Source organism: Ictalurus punctatus, chromosome 18 (genome assembly GCF_001660625.3).
Source record: "Ictalurus punctatus breed USDA103 chromosome 18, Coco_2.0, whole genome shotgun sequence".
NCBI classification, from domain to species: Eukaryota; Metazoa; Chordata; class Actinopteri; order Siluriformes; family Ictaluridae; genus Ictalurus; species Ictalurus punctatus.
The window spans coordinates 14,396,989-14,419,359 of NC_030433.2; the positions used below are offsets into that span (position 1 = coordinate 14,396,989).

At 37.6% G+C, this 22,371-nt stretch overlaps 2 protein-coding genes and 3 non-coding genes across 5 annotated transcripts; all 5 read left to right on the top strand.

Annotated features, from left to right (window-relative positions):
- Window positions 1-567: 567 nt before the first annotated feature.
- On the top strand, window positions 568-640 carry trnaa-agc (transfer RNA alanine (anticodon AGC)). Its single transcript has one exon. It is a non-coding gene; the product is annotated as a tRNA-Ala (tRNA).
- Window positions 641-1,516: 876 nt separating this feature from the next.
- On the top strand, window positions 1,517-1,589 carry trnaa-agc (transfer RNA alanine (anticodon AGC)). The gene has a single exon. It is a non-coding gene; the product is annotated as a tRNA-Ala (tRNA).
- Window positions 1,590-3,648: 2,059 nt separating this feature from the next.
- Window positions 3,649-9,773, top strand: hnrnph1l (heterogeneous nuclear ribonucleoprotein H1, like). Its single transcript, XM_017492655.3, has 11 exons — window positions 3,649-3,792; window positions 4,139-4,236; window positions 4,832-4,987; window positions 6,193-6,336; window positions 6,732-6,870; window positions 7,939-8,120; window positions 8,261-8,373; window positions 8,469-8,604; window positions 8,696-8,776; window positions 8,946-9,044; window positions 9,202-9,773. Exons 2-11 carry the CDS (start codon window positions 4,152-4,154, stop codon window positions 9,288-9,290), a joined length of 1,224 nt encoding a protein of 407 aa, XP_017348144.1. The 5' UTR covers window positions 3,649-3,792; window positions 4,139-4,151; the 3' UTR covers window positions 9,291-9,773.
- On the top strand, window positions 4,373-4,445 carry trnaa-agc (transfer RNA alanine (anticodon AGC)). The gene has a single exon. It is a non-coding gene; the product is annotated as a tRNA-Ala (tRNA).
- A 4,172-nt stretch (window positions 9,774-13,945) lies between the features above and the next one.
- Window positions 13,946-19,401, top strand: hbegfb (heparin-binding EGF-like growth factor b). Its single transcript, XM_047161983.2, has 6 exons — window positions 13,946-14,159; window positions 14,692-14,877; window positions 15,922-16,084; window positions 16,204-16,359; window positions 16,446-16,523; window positions 16,669-19,401. Exons 1-6 carry the CDS (start codon window positions 14,117-14,119, stop codon window positions 16,730-16,732), a joined length of 690 nt encoding a protein of 229 aa, XP_047017939.1. The 5' UTR covers window positions 13,946-14,116; the 3' UTR covers window positions 16,733-19,401.
- The last annotated feature ends 2,970 nt before the right edge of the window (window positions 19,402-22,371 follow it).

Sequence of the window (22,371 nt, forward strand, 5' to 3'; positions counted from 1 at the left end):
CAAGTATGCCCCAACTTGGGATGACATTACGCAAAAACTCTACTGTCATTTAAGGAATGCTCATTCAAAGCAGAGAAGACAAGGCCATCTGTGCTAAAGTGGGAAAAACATCTCTGAACAGAAGGTGAGATCTGAAACACCACCTGGCATGACTACCCTGCGGTTTCATGCCAGCTCACACCTCCAGATCCTAGGATCAGGTTTATCTCATGATATCACAGGGGTGACTCACACACTGTTTTTAATAGCAGTGATTCCCCACCATTCTGTATTCACCATTCAACTGATTAGAAACATTTTCATTTCACCCAATACTAGTCTGATATCGCTAAGACTCACTACTCTGGAGAATCCAGGACCATGCATCTTAACTCATCTAAGAAGGTGTATTCAACAGGGCTATATGGATCTGTCATTATATGGTGTACATAAAAGACAGTTATAAGAGCAGCCACACATAGGCAAATAGATAACGATAGATCTCTTTGTGGTGCCACTTTTTTTGAACGAATCATTAATATAGCTTGGGAACAAGTTAACCTTTAACCTAGTTAAAGGTTTTTCAGTGGGGGATTAGCTCAAATGGTAGAGCGCTCGCTTAGCATGCGAGAGGTAGCGGGATCGATGCCCGCATCCTCCAAGCTAGATTTTCTTTAAGAACATTCCCAATTAACAAGATTTTTGTTTAGCGTAAATCAAGATTCGTATTAGCGCAGTATCTCGGTAACGAGTGATTAAATGGTGTTTGTAGAATTTTAATAGAATTATCATTATAACCAATAGATGAGCAAGGGCTCAACGGTGCATTCAATACTAATGCAAATCAGTCAGGAAATCTTACACCGCGGTTCATTTTCAATATTCGTCTATTGGCACTAATAATTTTTTGTAATAGTACGACTATTTCTTTCTAGAGCACATGCACAATTGCTTTCCTCTGAGTTTCTTTGTCATTTAAAATATGCTCCCTGCTGAAGAAAACAATAGAAACTCTCATATAATGGTTTTAATGGTTATAATGGCAATTGTATTGGTTTTAATGGAAACTGTAATAGTACCTCTGGGTCTCTACTTGTAATTTGTTGCCTTCTGTTGATGTTATGTCTAGTGGATACCATTAAGGTCCAGCAATGGTAATGGATTTAATGGATAGCTGATGGTTTGTAATGGTATTTGTAGTGGAAACGATTAGAATTTCTGTGTTTCTGTTGTTGTTGTGGGTTTTTCAGTAGACTTGTTATTCCTTTTAACAATAGAAATACAGTTTTTTTGGGGAAATGTCAATAGTGTGCATATAAACACCAGATTATTTGTTTACTTTGGGCTATATGGAGAAGTTTATGTTTAAAACTGTTCCTTTTTATTCTCGTTATACATTTCACCACCTGTTCTAATAAAAATACACCAAATGCTACAACACTAATCCACTTTGATGAACAAATCTGCCTCAATTAAATATACTCTGGCTTTATTTTATTTGCTCTGAGGTTTATCTACTCTGAGGTTCGGTAAAGAAGGGGGATTAGCTCAAATGGTAGAGCGCTCGCTTAGCATGCGAGAGGTAGCGGGATCGATGCCCGCATCCTCCAAATGTGTTTTTCCTCACATATGAAATATGAACATCACTTTGTGCATTACACGACCATATTCTCACAAATAAACGTGCATCACGTTAAACATAACGACAGTGCATGTTGTTGCCCTTTAGATGGCGCTCGGACATCACACATTCAATAACTCACGTGCATAGAAATTATATCAAAGAATATAAATAATCTCTACGATTAAACGTATTTAATTACTTAAAGTGCACTTGCCACACAATTAGAAACATTTCAAAACAATGAATTACTTAGAAATTTAGTCACATGAAGTGCAGCATACTACAAGACTCTGGTATACATGTTTCTACCACCCAGTAATCACTCCAGTCATGCCAGATGCATTTTAAATCATTTCAATTTAGTCTATGAATAATTGCACATTTAAAAACCCTTAATCCAACCATAATCCTAACATTCTTGCGCGCTCCAAATCTAATCCACGTTACCCAAAACGATTGGATACTTTGTGGTGTACATGGTAGATGTACCTAATAAATTGGCCACTGAGTGCAGGAGCACAGCCCGAATGTACTCTGGGAGAATATTGCAGAAACAGGATTCGTTTAGAAAGTGATATAAAACTCCAGAAAAGAGTGAATCTACGTATTTAGTATTTTATTACAGGCTACAGTATTCAGAGCCAGTGCAGCAGGGGGCGCTGTACACCTGACTGGTCATGAGAATTCAGGCTCTTTGCAGTGAATCAGAGCAATCGGTTCAGCTCTCAAACAGCTCATCCCCAAAACTTAACACCTCACACAATAGTGACAATATACACTACCTGGCCATAAAGGTCGCACACTCAAAAATTTCGTTGCACCAACTTTAGCTTTGATTACAGCGTGCATTCATCGTAGCATTGTTTCGTGACATTTATTTCCATTAAAAGTTGCAGTAATTTTGTTGAGGACGGAAGAGTTGAAACACGCCGTAAAGTCTTCTCCAGCACGTACATCCCAAAGACTTTCAATGGGGTTAAGGTCAGGACGCTGTGGAGGCCAAATCATGTGTGAAAATGATACCTCATGCTCCCTGAACCACTCTCACAATTTGAGCCCAATGAGTCTTTGCATTGTCATTCTGAATATACCTGTGCTGTCAGGGAAGAAGAGAGTCCATTGATTGGATAACCTGGTCATTCAGTACATTCAGGTACTCGGCTGACATTTTACTGCTGACTAATGTACTGGAATAAAGTTGGTGTGTCGTTGGACATTCGATATTCGCAGAAATGCGGAAATTAATGGACCGTCTCTAAAGTTACATACGACATTGTTATACACGTTTCTAACTTCAATAGCATTTGAAGGGTACTGTACGGTCACACAACCAACTGTAAAGTGTTCATCTAGGTGTCAGCTATAATGCACACCTCTTAGATTTTTGATATTTAACAAAATAAACTATTAAATTATATATAAATATTGCCATGTATTTCATTAGTGCATGGGGCTCATACACAAAATATACCATAATTTAAAGCTCAATAGCATTTGAAGGGAATGACTTACAGTCACACAACCAACTGTAAAGTTTTCATCTAGGTGTCAGCTATAATGCACACCTCTTAGATTTTTGATATTTAACAAAATAAACTATTAAATTATATATAAATATTGCCATGTATTTCATTAGTGCTTGGGGCTCATACACAAAATATACCATAATTTAAAGCTCAATAGCATTTGAAGGGAATGACTTATAGTCACACAACCAACTGTAAAGTTTTCATCTAGGTGTCAGGTATAACACACACCTTTTAAATTTTAAATCACATTTAAATTAGACATGAATTTCACTACAGAATGGGCCCATACAGAAAATATACTATTATCTAAAGCTCATTAGCATTTGAAGGGAATGATGTAGGTGTCAGGTATATATTTATACCTGACACTTAGATGAACACTTTACAGTTGGTTATATGACTGTAAGTCATTCCCTTCAAATGCTATTGGAGTTAGAAACGTGTTTAACAATGCCGTATGTAACTTTAGAGACGGTCCCTCAATTTCCGCATTTCTGCGAATATCGAACGTTCAACGTCAAACAACTTTATTCCAGTCTCAGAGTCGACTCTTTCTTGAGCCACAGAATTCGAAGAAGAACATAGAAGAAGAACAGCCGCTCTAACCGGAAGTGGTGCATGAGTGGAAGTGGAGCACGCTGCATAACTGCGAACATAAAGGTACTGTTTTATTTATATATCACATAATGTTTACTGATAGTAGTATCGTATATTTATATTTTTGAAAATAAATATATATATAGTGTTGAAACAGCGTAATATTTTTTCAAGATACCAGCGGTGCTTTTGTTTGTTTTTTTTTTTCTTTCGTTTCGAGGCCTGGTTTTTGTTTATTGGTTAGCGCCATTTGCTTTTTGGCCTTTGTTCTGTTGTTAGCTACGGTAGCACTTCTAAACCAAACTAACTAGCTGGTTGTTTTACTTATAGCCATGCTGATTTATTTATATAATCGTAGAAAATGGACTATTATAGTGTTGTGAATGAGCGGTGTTGTGTTTGATGACAGAGTTGTGTTAATCATGGCTGAAGATGAGGGATTTGTGGTGAGAGTTCGGGGGCTGCCCTGGTCCTGCTCCGTGGATGAAGTGGCCAGATTCTTTTCTGGTAAGAATGTGGAAATGACTGAGTGCTATTAATGTGGAAATGACTGAGTGCTATTAATACTTAGTACGGTATACACAGGACAAAATGGGCTACAACAAACACTAAGCCAGGGTTATGTTTCATGAGCCCTCTGTGTGGGGGATTAGCTCAAATGGTAGAGCGCTCGCTTAGCATGCGAGAGGTAGCGGGATCGATGCCCGCATCCTCCAAGTTAGATTTTTTTTCTCTCAAATATAAAACATGAACGTCAGCTGTGTTTGCACCATCATATTTTCACAAATAACCTACATTACGCTAAACATGACGATAATTATTATTATACACTTGTGCATAACAATCAATAGCTCATGCATAGAAATGAACAAAGAAAAATAAATTACCTCTACGATTAAACATTATCATTATCTTAAGTACTTGAAGTGCAGTTGCATACCGTTGAAACATTTAGTGCAAGAAGTGCAACATAAAAGGCTCTGCGTGGTATTCACGTTTCTGTTCTATTTTTGTGAATTAGCGGTTGTGTTAATCAGTTTTACTATCTTTAAAAATAGACTTACACCTGTCTTTAAATTGGTGTTTGACAACTTATTTTCAGATTGTAAAGTTGCTAATAATGGGACGAGCATCCACTTCACCTATACTCGAGAAGGCAGACCAAGCGGAGAGGCGTTTGTGGAGTTGGAGTCAGAGGATGAACTAAAGATTGCTCTCAAAAAAGACAGAGAAACAATGGGACATAGATATGTGGAAGGTATTTATTTGCAAACTTTGCAGAATCTTTGTACAATCTTTGTACATCTTTGCATGTCATTATATATAAAGAAAAACACAAAGAGGGGAGATGAAATCCCCTAATTGTAAAAAACAAAACATAATACTGTAACAATCTAAATATTTGTCATGTTGTTGTTTACTTTTAAGAGAGATTGGCTGAGAGGAAAGATAACACACAGAGCCAAAAAAAAAAATTGAACTAGTGTTTGATTTAGCTAACTAGCGTGCAGTGCTGCTTAGCTAATAAATTAGATCATTGTTTAGTTTGCATTTCCATGTTTATTTTCTGTGTGTTTGATAGCTGTTATGTATGATAAATTTACAAATATGATAGGAGCTGGAACAGCTGTAAAAATGGATTACGCAACCCGGTGGTCTTCAGTGTAGTCCACATCTCCAGAGAGGAAGAAATACAGGTTGTTGAAATGGGAATTAGGGCCAAGAGGAAAGGGGCTGTGACTGTTTATTTTCTGGCATCACAACCGGACACGAAACCGATTAGAACCATTGGATTAAGGAACTTGGATCAGGTTAAAAATGAAAAGGTAGATGGTAGTAGATCAGTATTTTGAAAAATATATGGTGAGGTAAATATGTTTATCATTTGCGTACACTTATCAGTACGTAATGTGTGAATAACAGCGTCACCGTAACAACCCTACTTGTGAGGCAGAACCCATTCAAACAATTGAGTTTTTATGTGCCACAAGACTGAATTTCCACCATTGACAATAAGTTCAGCATTTGAAACTTGTACTGGAAACTTGAAAGTTACCTTTTTGAAGTATAGGGTCAGTTAATAAATTCCATCAATAAATGTTTCAAGTTCTATGACTTACAATTCAGAATTACATTAATTGTACTGTTGCAATAACGACGTCATGAGACACACTTTGAGTCCCTGAAAGTAGTTGTAAACAGTACAACGTAATTAAGATTACTTGCTTTCTTTTGGATAGTAACACAGCTATAAATTCCTGAGTGTGGAAAAACTAGTCCCATACAAGAAAGAACACATTATGCGTATTGAAACTTTACATTTTGAAAGTGAACCTGATGTCTGGAAGCAGCTGCACTTGTTATTCAGGTTTTTCCATTTGTCACCTGTTTTGTATGTTAGATTTGAAAACCTCCTTGTCCTGCTGTCTTGTTGCATTAAGGAAACATTTTCTTTTCTAACAGTATTTAAATCCAATAACGTGGAGATGGACTGGGTTCTTAAGCACACTGGCCCAAATGGTCCAGAGACAGAAGGAGACGGACTGGTGCGACTGCGTGGCCTGCCTTTTGGCTGTAGCAAGGAGGAGATTGTGCAGTTCTTCTCAGGTATCTCCCGTTGTCACTACCGAACATGGCTCAATACTTAGAAGTTGTAAATTGCAAAGAGCAGTGTTTGATTTAACTGACATATAGATGCATATTTGGCCATTTGCATGTTTTAACTCCTTGATTCTTAAGTTTTATTTTCCGGATACCAGCTGTTGATCTGGACAAGCATTCATAATATGAATCAAAACACAATTCAAATGTTAGGTTATGTGATCAAACTGGTAGAACCATCTAATCAATTTCATTGCATTGAGATGTCAGTGTGTATGGTTTATTATGATCATTTATTATTAATATTATTCTTTTGTCAGAAACATGAAAAGTACGAACCGTGTGAATGGGCATGTGATTTAATGTTTCCCCTGCTGGGGTTATCTGTCCTTGGGTTGAAGGGTTGGAAATCGTGCCAAATGGGATAACATTGCCGGTGGACTACATGTGGAGGAGTACGGGGGAGGCCTTCGTGCAGTTTGCTTCACAGGAAATAGCTGAAAAGGCTCTAAAGAAACACAAGGAAAGAATAGGGCACAGGTGGGGATGGTTGGCGGGTTCAGCTGCTTTTCTTGTGGAATTCACTGACTTCAGTCATGATGCCTGTTTGCTAGACACAGATTAAGCCAAGCCTAAATGACTAAAGTGCCCCACGTGAAGGTAAGTCGGAGTCTTGACTTAACCTGTGCCTGGAAAACTGGCCAGCAATGTGTTAACACTATACATAATTAACCCACACAAAGTGTCATGGACATGCACACGTCTCCAGAAGTGGAATTTCACCACATTCATGGGTTGTATATTTAAAAAAAAAAAATAATTGTTTGGTCTGCATATCCTCAACTATTGTGATTAGTGGTTAGTTGAAACCTCTTTTAAGTCCTGTTAATTTTGTGCACATGTGTCTACTTGTGGCTATTATAAATTATGTTTTAAAGACATAACACACTCAAAGCCCTTGATGCCAGTTGCTTGTTTTAGTCTGACTGCATCTCATTGTTTTGTCTCCTTACCAACATGATCTTGGCAGACAGAAAGCCTAAGCGAGAATAAGATGTAAATAAAACATTTCCATGTTAGTTTGATGAAACATGTATTTGGTTTCTTACAGTTGATGTGTCAAAGTGTGTCCAAAATAAACCCCCCAATTTTGGTCAAAACCTGATTTTTTTTTTTTTTTTATCAGGGGGGGTTGTTTACCAGAATCAGCTGATAAATTCAGCCATATCTAAAGAGTTTTCCTAAACCCTTACCAAATATTTTGTAAGAAGCCTTCATTCTGTGCATTGCACAGGCTATAAACACGCATCTAAATCTCTTTACATTAAATGAAAAGATTGATGTTTTTGTTTGGCTAAGATGAAAGAAATCGAAGGGCTGCAAAATGGCTCTTCTGATCGGCGTATTCCTTGAAATCTGGAGATGTTTTGTGCAAAAGGTGGTATTCAAAGGCTTATTGTACTCTCACTTCAACCAGCAAGAAATAGTTCTGACAGATCAAGATCCAAAGGGCCAGTGTACTTATAAAGATTTTTTAAAAATTGTATCTAGCCTGAGTTTGTATTAATACCGGAAACATACCACTAACATCTTTCTGTGGACGTGTAGGTACATTGAGATCTTCAAGAGCAGCCGTGCTGAAGTACGCACTCATTACGAGCCTCCTCGTAAAGGCATGAGCATGCAGAGACCCAGCCCGTACGACAGGCCCAGTGGGGGCGGCCGTGGATATAACAGCATGAGCAGAGGAGGTTCCTTCGACAGGTCACGACGTGGAGGATATGGAGGAGGTGCGATTATTATGATTTGTGGAATTTGAACATGACTTGTAATATCTATCTATATAAATTACACATACTGTATGTATGTCACAATTCGTTCTTTTTCCCAGTTTATGCTAAAGAGTGCGTGAAATCTTTCCTTCCTTCAGGAATGTCAGATGGACACTACCGAGATGGTGGTTCCAACTTCTCGAGCACAACTGGCCACTGTGTGCACATGAGAGGGCTGCCATACCGTGCCACAGAAAATGACATCTACACTGTAAGGATGTGGAGATTAGACGTGATATGATATCATAGCATTATTTTTGTTACTGTGCAAATGTGCTTAGATGGTATTTATTTTGTGCCTCGCAGTTCTTCTCTCCTCTGAACCCCGTGCGTGTGCACATTGAGGTGGGTCCAGACGGGCGCGTGACCGGAGAAGCTGATGTGGAGTTCGCCACGCATGAGGACGCTGTGGCTGCCATGTCCAAGGATAAGGCCAATATGCGTACGTACAGCTGAACTAGAACTGGATTTTGATAGGTACGGGTTTGTATCTGTTTTTAGTTTTGCTTATCGGTTTCCTTTTATGTTTCCAGAGCATCGTTACGTCGAGCTTTTCTTAAACTCAACAGAAAGGGGCAGTAATGGAGGGTATGGAGGCCACATGGGAGGCATGGGTAAGTTGTTGTGTAAGTGGATCAAAATCTTTTTAGCATCATTAGTTTATATGTTATTAGAGGGGGTTCTGTTAATACAGATGATGGGTGTGGTTATAAGTAATAAAACTTTATTAAAATATGACCCACAAGTTTATTCTTTTTTTTCTTTTTGTTCTATTTATTGTAGGCAATCAGTCGTCCTATGGCCATGGTGGTCAGAATATGGGAGGTGGCTATGGTGGAGGCTATAATAGCCAGTCCAGTATGGGGGGATACAATGACTATGGTAAGTTTTGGCTATGTAAGGATCTTTCCGCTAAACACCACAAAGTCTTTTAAACTGCCAAACAAAGTGTAGTATTTTCTAAAGGCTTGGTTTAACCAGCAATATTATGTGCTGCTTTGACATATCGTTCCCTTTGTGTGCTTTTCTCTCCTATCAGGTAACCAAAGCAGCAGTTATTACGGTGGCAGTCGTGGCTCCATGGGCATGAACGGTGGCATGAGCATGGGTGGAGGCTGGAGCATGTGAGAGTTTTCATGATGCAGCCACCAAGACCAAAAAGAGACATTTTGGGAAAAGAAACATGCTGGAATGGCTACAGATTTTGTTCTTTGTGAGGAGCGAGGAAAGGATCCTTTCCTGTCCCGCTGTTTTGAGTGTTCGCACTGCATTCAGTGTCTCCGTCCTTGTGTTGTGAATCTGCCAAAACAGTAGGCTACAGTGGGGTTTCATGCTGATTGTGCTCTAACCCTTGAGCCAAGTTTATGCTTGTAAATATTATCATTAATATCTAGTACAGAGGCTGTTGAATGCATTCAACATATCTGCTTTGCCTGTGGGTTTTTATAACGTGAAGGTTGTGAATTTTAAAAGAAAAAGAAAAAACTGGAAAAATCTCTTTTGGCCAAATTTGATACAAACCTAGATCTTTTAATCTTTGAGTTGTTGTAGGCATGTCTTCCTTTCCCATAGTCTGTCACTGATTTCTCAAATAAACTTTTGTGGTTATAACTGTGTTTGTGTATGTTGTACAGTAGCTGTTGAACGTAGAGAGGAATTATGTCAGTTACCTTTCAGCTCTGGGTTTCAAGACAAATAGTTGCCTTTTAAGCTGCTTTTAAGCATTATCCAGTCATGGAGCTTTGTTGTGGCAATTAGTCTTAATTAAATGACTAATTAATCAGAGCATATAATCATATTTATATCACTGTGATGTTCTCAACTCTGACTGGTCAGAAGGTGTTGACAGTAAATAGAGAAAGATCACATTTATATTAATGCGCTTATAGCAATGCAACATTACTGCTATTGCAACAACTTAACCAGTATAGCAGATGTTCCACATAAGATATTTTTAAAATGTAATTTTTTAATATGGTGATGTTTTCTGTAAAAAGACACTCTTTTTTTTTCTTTTTTAGCCTTTTGGAAGAAGTCTCCAGTGTCAGCACTTTATAACAGTAAGAGGTAAAGCTGTAAGTTCGCAGACATGGGGAAAATCTTAAGGATGGATGGCTTTGTGATTTTTCTCTGTAACGTGATTTTTCTCTGCAATTTTTTGTCATTACCTTTGAGAGAAGAAAGATTGGTGCTGCTATAACTCGAGTCCTAACAGGACCCAAATATAACTACAAACAATTCTTTAATCATAAATAAAAAATTAAAAAGGAAAATCTCTGTGATATTAGATGATTGAAGTGCTGATTGAGTTACTGTACTCATGAGATCACATGGCTACCACTGCTACACTGTTGACAACATTTTCTGCACCTACTGTTCAAGTCTCACAAAAGATATCGGGTGCAGTCGGGTGTTCCAGTTCATCCAAAGGTTGTTCAGTGAGGTTGAGGTCAGGGCTTTTTGCAGACCACTTGAGTTCTTCCACTGTAACCTTGACAAGCTATGTCCTCATGGAGCTCGCTTTGTGCAAGGGGTATTGTCATGCTGGAACATTTATGGGTGTGTTCATTCCAGTGATGGGATTGTAATACTACAGCATAGAAAGTCATACAACTGTGTGCTTCCAGCTTTGTGGCAACCTTTTTGGGAAAGTCTGTGGGTGTGACAAACTTTTGGCCATATAGTCAAATATTTTCCACCAAAATAGAATAAATAAATAAAATTTTTGTTTGTTTTTTGGCCAAAAGAGACACTTTATATTTACACTCACTGAGCAGTTTATTAGAAACACTACAATATAACAGAAACACAATGTGAAACTGTTCATATACATACATTTGACCCATGCACAACATGCTCTATATGTCGAGCAGAACTCTTTAGCTAGTTAACTTGCTAATTATTAGGTCTTATGGCTTATGTGGAGACAAAGTAGGAAAATGTGACTACCAATCTTGCAGTTAATTAAATCTCACGATCACTTTTAATGCAGTATATGTGTGCAATGACAGTCTGTTCTTTACAGTACTGTTGTCGTTTTTTTTTTTTTGTTTTGTTTTGTTTTTGAAACGGCAACCTAGCCTCATTTTGTTAATCATCCTGTATATATCAACAGGCTCCTCAGCATCAATGCCTCATTCAGTGTAGCAAAAAGTAAACAGTGTTACTTAGCTAATTAGCAGACTCTCTTCCAATCCACTAACATTTATCATTACCACTAACATCATTAACAAGGTTGAGTTAGTTACCTAAAAAAAAAAGCACCACTGGTTTGATTATGTACATACAACATTCATAACCCTGTTTACCTTCTGTAAAGTTACAAAAGCTTACATCTTTTCAGTACATATTAGATCATATTAAAACAATCAGCCACGAGAGGGCGCTCATTACAGTGATTTAATCACGGGCAAAGGAATTGTTAGTCACTGCAATGAACGCCCTAATATCACTCATTATTTGTATTTTTTTATTTATTTTATTTTTTTTGGGGGGGGGGGACAACAAAATTATAATAAAATTCAGTGTTAAATAAAAGGTTTATTTTCCTATAACAGCAGTGTTGTTGTGTGTGTCATTCCCTCTCATACCACACTGATTTTTCCAACGATTACAATTTATAAACATCTTATTAAACAGTAAAACTTAACACTATAGATTTTATAGATATATAATATAGACTGTTTTGTATTTTTGTTTGGCAGCACATTTAATTCTCAATGAAATTAAAAGAAAATTCTAAAAGAACTTGATCAAATTGGCAAGAAGCCATCTATCATAATTTACTTACTAATATATTCATTATATATATATATATATATATATATATATATATATATATATATATATATATATATATATATATATATATATATATATATATTATAATATATGAATACAGAATTTGCCAGGACTCCCTGGTAGAAGAGATACTGTATCTCAACGGGGCCTTCCTAGTTACATAAACAAATAAACAAATAAATACATTTGTAGACAAAATTTACCTGACAGGATCACAGGAGCAGTGTGGTGTTGCTATGACAACTGATGTCTGAAGCAAATCCTTTGCTCAGAAACAAAAGTAGATTTTTGAGTAATCGGTGGAGTTTTAAGGAAAGAAATATTATTGTTGACAAAACTTATTTAACCATGTTTAAGTCAAAAATTCCATAGGAAATGTATATGGGTCATTTTGACCCGCTTTAAGGCTTGCTTGTGGTGGTGATATGAAAATGTAAAAAAAAAAAAAAAAAAATCCCCAAACTTTGACCAAAAATTATGAAAATTACATTGATGATTGTCAGAAACAAGTTTCTTACATGGAATATCAAAAAAAAAAAAAAAAAAAAAAAAAAAAAAAGTTTATTGTTCAAACATTTAAAAAAAAAAAATCACACCATGCCAAGTCAATTTGACCCGCTTTATGCATTCTAGGGCTAAATATAACACTTATAATATCATTTGATTTGGATAATGCTTTTTAAAAGTAACTTGTTAGTGTCCTTGGCTTCACACTGTGAATTGCAAATTGTCCCAAGTTAATTAAATGGCCTAAAGTTGTGGTTTATACACATCTTTATTAATACTGAGGAAGTTATTATATTAATTAACAAAATGAGTTAACAAGATGTTAATACTGAACTATTTGAACTATTAATGGCTATTCATATATATCTAAATTTGCTGTTAATGTAGGTTAATTCAGGTACGTTGGGACATTAGGTAAATTGGTTGGTATGGAACATTTAGGGTCCAGGTGTCCACAAAGAGCCCTGACCCCAACCCTATTGATCAATTTTGGAAAGAATCGTAACACTGACTGCATGTCAGGCCTTCTTTCCCAAAAACAGTACCCAACCTCACTAATGTCTGAACAGGTCAATCCCCACTGCCATGCTCCAAAATCTACTGGAAAGCCTTCCCAAAGAGTAGAGGTTATTACAACAGCACTAAATCTGGAATGGGATGTTCAACAAGCACATATGAGTGTAATGGTCAGGTGTTCAATTACTGTTGGCAGTGTAGTGTAGCTAGTCAAAACTTTAATTTATAATAATTTCAGAAATGTATAATGTTTTGGGGATTTTGTTTTATTAATGCAAAGAAAGCTAAGACAATGTGGGAATAATACAAAAAAGTGTCCAAATTCACAATAAATACCCATCTGGGAAACAAAACAAAACAATAAAAACATCACAGAAATTCTAATAGTTTGCACTACAAATACCATTACAAATCATCAGCCAATCATGAAAAACCATTACCATTACGATTATTGGCTCTTAATGATATCCACAAGACATAACCTGCCAACAATAGCAGATTGGTAACAAATTACCAGTAGAGACCCACAGGGACCACATTAAAACCAATACAATTCCCTTCATAACCATTAAAACCATTACAAATTCTGTTAATGAGATTGTAGGTAATCATTGATATATTTTGAAGCAAAGCGTTTAACAATTTAAGCACAAGATGGCGCTCGGTGGTAAAACACACACACACACACACACACACACACATACCGCTATCATACTGTTACTAACAGTTCAGTATTGTACATTTAAATGGTACTGATTTGCATAAGAGTAGTTGACTCCTGGGTTACGTGATGATTTTGCATAAACCCCAGTTGTTGTTGTTTTCAAAAGGTTTTGTTTCAATTCCTCGAAGGGTCTTTTACGCCTTTTTTGATGATTCAGAAAGAGCAATCAGCGTGCTTTTTTATGATTTTCTAATGCGCAATGACTACTCAGGTGTGTCCGTGATTCATAGAGGAAGTTTACAGTGTACAGTACGGCTATATAACAGCAGGGGCGGTGCAGTACTAACTGCTCTCTCAGGACTCACTGCCACTGACAGCACTCTCTGCTCCTCTCAGGTCAGTCAGCTGAACGGACAGCAAGCTGTGGACACCTGGAACCTAACTGGATACAGCATTCATTTGGAATATGAACAGCTTTCGACTCGGACTTGTTTTCCTTCATTATGTTGGTGGGTGTTTTTAACACAACAGCTTTTCATTTCTATGAAAACTAACAGAGACGTGATGTGCAGTGTAGTGCTGAAGTTCACCAAGGTTTCCTGGTCTAAAATGACTTCAAATCATGAGGGGTGGAAGCATTATTGCTCTGATTGCTTTATTTTTATTTATTTATTTATTTATTTATTTTAGTTAGACGGTTAGACGGTTGCATGGCACACAGACACACACACACACACACACGCACGCACGCACACACACACACACGTTTCACTTACTTCTGAGAACCATCCAATGACAGAATAATTAATGCTATTAAATAAAGGTATGCTGCACCGAATTCTATCCCTAACCTAAACCTCAGTAATCAACAGAAAACCTTGGGTATATTTTGGTTTTCCTGAAATAAAAGCCACATAAAAAAATTGCCTTGTAGGACCAGCTAAATGTTCCAACATGGTCAAAATTTTCTGATATTCCAGTCCCTATCCCAAGATGACCCCCCATACACACATCTGCTAACTGGCACCCCCTTATTTGCAGTTTTCCTCCAGCTAAGTGGCTGCGCGTCCCAGGATCAGAGTACAAACCCTGCAGTGACGGCAGGGAAACTTCTGCACACTCTGTCTGAAGTGCACACTCCAAACAATGACACCGAAATGGAAGAACACCTTCTGGACAGTAATGAAGACTACATCTCTGCGGAATATGAGGACGACTATCCCAAAGGTAGTCTCCAATCCTAACAACATTTCTTTGTTTGTAATCTGCCTGCCTGCCTGCCTATCTATCTATCTATCTATCTATCTATCAGACTGTCTGACTATCTATCTGTAGGATGGTCAGTCATGCTGGTCTGTTTATTTAACTATTTGTAGCATGACCACACAAAACCTAGACAGAAACTAGATTATTCTCATAGCTTTGTGTTTCTTTTAAGTTTGAAATTGATCACTAATATAAGATTCCTGCATTTTTCAAAGAAACTCAATGGAATGTTTTTGCATGTAGCTGATAACACCTGATTTAATTCATATTTATATGTTATATCCGTAGAGAAATGTAAATACCATTTTACTTAATTACATTCATCTAGTTGGATGAGTGGTTGTATGTAGCCTGATTTGCAGAGGTGTATTATATTAAAAAGAGTTCACTGGCACCTGCTGATAACCACACAGATTTGTCTGGATTTTGCAAAAGCTAAGCGTCCTGATTTTTTTTAATCAATCAATATTCTAAGCACTATTAAGTACTATATGTTCAGCTAAATCAGAGGGAAAGGCAATACATGAGATATGAAGATGACAAGACAGAACCTCCTTTAAGTAGTGATCAAATGCATTAATGGAAATTCTTTAAATGACTTCCAAGTATCTAATACCCCCTTCTTCACTCTGGTAATATGTTGGTAATTTGATGTGTCCCTAGTGTTGGATTAGCTATTACAGTGTTTATTTGTGGGGAGATATGGTGGTGCAGCTGGTAGCATTGCAGCCTCACAGCTCCACGGTCCAGGGATTGATTTCCTCGCAGAAACTAATTGTACTTGGTATGTGAATGTGTGTGCATGATGGCATCCCATACAGGGTGTATTCCCACCTCACACCCAGGGCTCTGGATCCACCACAACCCTGAGCAGGTTAAAATAGTTATTGATAGTTAGTTAGTTTATTTGTGTCTAACAGTATGTGACCACTATATGTGTTGCCTTGGAACTAGTATATTTTACTGTGATCTCTTGACTTAGACTATATTCTTTTTTCTCCACAGTTGCATTTTCCACAAAGCCTAAAGTTTCCTCATCGACCGCAATGAAAGGTCAAGGGAAAGGCAGAGCTAGGAAGAAGAACCCTTGCCAGAGATCAAGATACAGAAATTATTGCATTCATGGCGTTTGCTGGTACCTGGCAGATCTAAATCTTACCTCTTGCATGTAAGTCACACATAGTTAACTTAAATGAGCAAGTTAAAGTATAATGCTACTGATCAAAGAGTAAAATGCTACATTGGCTCTGTGTTATCAGTCGTGCCTGAGGTTGTATATATTTACAGATGTGAGGCAGGATACTCGGGTGAGAGGTGCCACCTGTTCATCCTGACTGTTAGCAAAGAAGTTGAAGGCAACAGTCACACCACAGCTCTGGCTATAATTGCAGCAGTTCTGTCCTTAATGTGTCTCACCATCATTGGCATTTTACTGGCCTTAAGGTTAGAACTTTTATTAAGCACATGCACCTCTTCTACAGTTTACCTCACTATAGATGTCTAAAACAATGTAAATGTGCCCTTTACAGATGTCAAAAAAAGAGTGACAGTAGTGTGGAGGAGAAGATCAGACTTCAGCCACTGCATAGTAGTGACGAAAAAGTAAAGTAAGTCTAATAGGTGTTCATATTTTGAGAAAAGATATGCCACATAATTATGCATCGCAATCAAAGTACAATACTGAAAGTTTTTTTTTCCCCTTAGAAATCTTTATGCTCTAGATTTATTATTAATACATACATTTCATACTAGAGACACAAGCCAATGGCTCAGTGGACATGACAGCTACCACCTGGAGACATCCTGTCAACACTGAAAAGGAAGATGGTAGTGCCCAGCACATCATATGTCTCCAAAGGACGACTTGAAGGAAATTATGAACATTGATTGGAAGAGCATGTCTATGGCATGTCTAAGAGAATTGTAGAGCATGTCTATGGGTCTGTGTAGCTCCAACACACAAAGAACATAGGAAAGTCAGTGAATGTAGTTGCATTACAATTTTTAAATGTTTGAACTTACTATTTATTTATTTTTAAAGGATACTTGAGCAGGATAAGGTCAGTCATGCTAGTGTATTTATTTATATATTAACTATTTATTTTATCATGTACAACCCCAATTCCAAAAACGTTGGGACAGTATGGAAAATACTAATAAAAACAAAGAGGACTGATTTTGTAAATGTACTTTGACTTGTGTTTAAACAAAAAACAGCGAATAATCCAACACTTTGAGAACAATATTCTCCAAAGATAAATCGGTAGGATTTGGGGCATTTCACCTTCTACAGTGCACAATATAATTAAAAGATTCAACGTTTCCAGTCAAATCTTGGTGTGTAAAGGGCAAGGTCAAAAACCATTTCTGAATGCACGTTATCTCAGACGTCACTGTCTTAAAATCTGTCATGAGTCTGTAATGGATATCCTGACATGAGCTCGGGAATACTTTGGCAAACCTTTGTCCATTCGCAACACCATTCACCACTGCGTCCACAGATGCAAGTTAAGGCTTCACTATGCAAAGCAGAAGCCATACATCAACACTGTCCAGAAGGGCCACCGACTTCTCTGGGCTCGGTCTCATCTGAGTTGAACAGAAGCACAGTGGAATCGTGTTTTGTGGTCTTATGAGACAAAATTTCAAATAGTTTTTGGACAAAATAGTTGTCGTGTTCTCCGGGCCAAAGAGGAAAAGGACCATCCAACCTGTTATCAGGGTCAGGTCCAAAAGCCAGCGTCTGTCATGGTATGGGGGTGTGTCAGTGCCCATTTCATGGGTAACTTGCACATCTGTGAGGGCACCATTAATGCAGAAAGATATGTACACATTTTGGAGCAACATATGCTCCAATCCAGAGCAGGACAACACCAAACCACATTCTGCCCAGATAACAAGCACATGGTTGCATAAGCAGAGAGTGCAGGTGCTAGCATGGCCTGCCTGCAGTCCTGACCTGTCTCTGATTGAGAATGTGTGGCGCATTATAAAGTGCAAAATAAGGCAATGAAGGCACGGTACAGTTGCGCAGCTGAAGAAATGCATAATGGATGAATTGGAAAAACTTGCTAAACTTAACCAACTGGTGTCTTCAGTGCCGAAACACTTAATAAATGTTATTAAAAGAAAAGGTGATGTTACACAGTGGTAAACAATCAGCTGTCCCAACTTCTATATTGTATATTTTCACAAATAAATTAAATTCACAAAGTAAAACATCAAATAATTTGTTAATAATGTGTTTTCAATATAGTACAGGGTGAATTGAATTTTCAAATGGCTCTTTTGTTTATTCATTTATTTATTTATTTATTTCATTTTCCATACTGTCCAAACTTTTTCAGAATTGGGGTTGTAATAATGATGTCTATTTACTGAATGCACTGTCAGTTTGTAATATGTACAGTGCAGTCTGTATTTAAACAGTGATGCATTGTTGTTTTTTTTGTCCCTGTACTCCAGCATGTTGGATATGAGATGAGCGTGATTGTAAGTTTAAAGAACATAATTTCATCATTAAATTTGCATTAACAGGCTTGAAACAGTGTCACCAAGGAAGATATTTAGTGTTTAATGTGGTTTGTAACGTCACCTACATTTCAGGTAGTCACTAACTGTAAAGGAAACACTTATAGCAGCAGCCTTTATTTTGAAACATATACATTACAGTGTAATAAAAGTCTTTTATTTCATATATCCCAAATTATTAGGGAGTGCCATGATACAGCACCCCTGGAGCAGAGAGGTTTAAGGCCCTTACTCAAGGCCCCAACAGTGGCTGCTTGGCAGTGCTGGGGCTTGAATCCTCAACCTTCTGATCAGTAAACCAAAGCCAGTCAGTAATAAGTACTATATAAGATTCTTATTTGGAGTCTGCATATTTATGATCCCAGATGATTGTGCATTAAGCATTAAAATGTTAAAAGTAACATTATACACTTTAATATCATAATCATTGTTTCATTTCAAACTGGAGTACAGAGCCAAAATGAGAAAATAATCTTACAGGCTGAATTTTAAAATGTTTTAAAATATTTATTATTGTATAACCAACAAACATTCTGGGGGGAAAAATGCCTTTTTATGCTTTATTTGTTGATGTATAAAAATATTGGTCATTTGAATTTAGTACATTGTTTTGCTTATTCTTTTCAATTATTCTTGAAAACAATTTGATGATTTTATGACTGTACTGTGAAACATGGAGCCCAGTTAAAGATAATTGGCGATACCTTTGTTTGTACATTACTGGCCAAAAATGTCTAAGCCAGAAGGATTTCAACAGTATTCTACTAACAGTCAACACAATACAATGCAACATGTTTACTGACAGCTAGTGAAAATGAACCATGAGGCATGGCATGGCCTGTACAGGCACTCATTCTCTTACCAATGAGACTAAAACCATTTTATTCTCTATTAACAATCATAATACTGTTTATAACTTAAAAATTAAATTGTCACATGTTTATTCTTGTAAAATTAGTGCTGCTTCCAGATTTTTTGTCTTGTGATGTATGAAAGAGCTGTTGGTTTATTTGAGCAGTATTAGTTTATTCAGTGGTACATGAAATAATTGGCATAATCGCCAGCTCAGCTACTGTTAAATAAAATGGAAATAACTATTACAACCAATTACTTATTATTTGAGAGCTTAATGTTTGTCTTAGTTATTTGGCAATAAAAGTAGCGCAATTCTCTAAATTTTTTTGGGCATTAAATTTAAGGTAAGCAAATTACTTTTTATGAAAGTTTTTATAATTTTTAAAATCAAATTTCAGATTACTGAGCTACCCGCTTAGAAGAGACTAAAGAAGATAGTCACCCTGCATATAAATAGACATTCTGGCATGCATGAAGTTGACTTCTACATATAATATTTGAGACACACCCATCCACAAGACTGTTGTAATATCACTTCATCAGGTCAATTAGTGAACAAGCTGGTTTTAATTTTTATTTTGTTTTGGGTTTTTTTTTTTTTTTTTTTAAACCAACAAAACACACACACACACACACACACACACACACACACACACACACACACACACACACACACACACCTTACCTTGGTAGAAAAAAAGAACATTGGAAATATTGTTTCACTTCATAATTGTGGGAATTGTAGTGTTACCATATCAGAAGAGAAAGAAGATATATTCTATATTCACAATTCTATATTCTATATTCACAATTCTATTTTCTGACTGCTGTTCTCTTGCCTGGGGATGGGCAGTGGTTTTGGTTGTTCCCGTATCTGGTTGTGTATGCTCTTTACCAGTGTATACACGTTCACTTGGTTCACCGGCAGTAGGGGTGTGGCTGCCAAATCTTTTTTGGGAGAGGGTCCTTTTGTCTCTGTTTTTGGCTTAGGGAGTTAGAGAATCCTTTTGTTTATTAATTTGGCTTTGGCCCACCCTGAAGTTATGCCTGGTTTGGTTCTTTGTAGAGTTGTATGTTTATAATTCTGTGTTTTACAATATACCACAACATTGTTTTGAACAACCTTGTTGACTTGGTATTCCTGGCTCCCTCATTTTTTACGGTCAAATTCCATTGAATCCCGAGCTGGTTACTCTGTGCGGCCTAACCTAGACTGGGCCGTAACACTATATTTAATATATTTGTTAGTAGTTGTAGTTTACTCAAGTGAGTAGTTGTAGTTTACAGTAAGTAGTTGGATTTTCAGTGAATGTTTCCCAGATACTGTTATATTACATTTTTTTTTTAGTTTCCTTACAGAAAACCTGAAATGCAGGATCACAGCAGATGCAAATATCACAGTCATTAGTTACATTTAATAACAATCAATTAAAAAAAAAAAACATTAGAAAATATTCAAGTACATGAAGTACTTGAATCCAGCACTAACCACTCACGCCTCACACCTCCAGGATCCGGGGTTCGAGTCCTGCCGGGGCCATGTGTGTGCGCAGTTTGCATGTTCTCCCCATGCCGCGGGGGTTTCCTCCGGGTACTCCGGCTTCCTCCCCCAGTTCAAAGACATGCATGGTAGGCTGATTGGCGTGTCTAAATGGGTGTGTAGTGTATGAATGGTTGTGTGAGTGTGTATGTGAGTGAGCCCTGCGATGGATTGGCACCCTGTCCAGGCTGTACCCTGCCTTGTGCCCGATGGCTTGGCTCCAGGTTCCCAGTGACCCTGAAAAGGAGTAAGCGGTAGAAGATGGATGGATGGATGAAGTATCCAGCCATCATCAGCAGTTAAACTGTTAGAACCCATTGAAAACACAGGAAAAAAGTATTGAACACACTAACTGAAATGTATTTAATATTTAGTGAGGAAGCCTTTGTTTGTAATGACAGCTTCAAGCCACTTCCTGTATGAAGAAATTAATTAGCCGCAGTGTTCAGGTGTGATTTTGGTCCATTCTTCTAAACATGTCTTTAAATCTTGTTCAATTGGATTCAAGTCAGGTGACTGACTGGCCCATTCTAACACCTTGATTTTTTTTCTCTGAAACCAATTGAGAGTTTCCTTTGCTGTATGCTTTGAATCGTTGTCCTGCTGGAAGGTCCACCCACGTCTCATCTTCATCATCCTGGTGGATGGCAGCAGATTCTTCTCAAGAATCTCCCAGTAAAGGGCTTCATTCATTGTTCCTTCAATAATATGAAGTCTGCCAGTACGATGCGATGAAAAACAGCCCCACACCATGATACTTCCACTTCCAAACTTCACTGTTGGTATAGTGTTTTAAGGGTGATGTGCATTGCCATTTCTTCTCCAAACATGGTGTGTAGTATGATAGCCAAAAAGTTACATTTTGCTCTTGTCTGACCAGTTACACTCTCCCAGTATTTCATAGGCTTATCCAAATGAGTTGCAGCAAACTGTAAACGAGCTTCAACATACCTTTTCTTTAGTAATTGTCACACATCGTAGCAGAGATACGAAGCAGAGATAAGGCGGATGCAAGTGCAGGATAACAGTTGTTTATTTAAAGAGACAGGCAAGCAGACAAATCCAAAACGTGATCCAAAACGTAATTCATAAACAGGCAAGAGGTCAGGCGATTGGCAAACAGGTATACACGGGGCTAGGCAGGAATCTAGGTCGATAACCAAAACAAGAAACAAACTATGACGATGAACTGGAAGTGGATATCCAGCGCGAACTGACTATGACTATGACTATGACTATGACTATGACACGAACTACACTAACGCTAAACATTCACTTCTTATTACTCACTACTTAATCTTCCGCGTTGTGTGCTGGGAAGCGCGCGGTATATATGCGGACATGATTACCCTCGCAACTGCTAACAGCTGAGGGTAATCCGGACACACGTGACTTCCCAGCCAATGACGGAACAGGGAGGAGACATGACAAACATAAACAAAACACACGTGTCCCAATGTCACTACGGTCGACAGCGGAAAAGCAGGTGCTCGCGCATTTGCGCTTAAAGCACACTGCTTCAAAGGGGA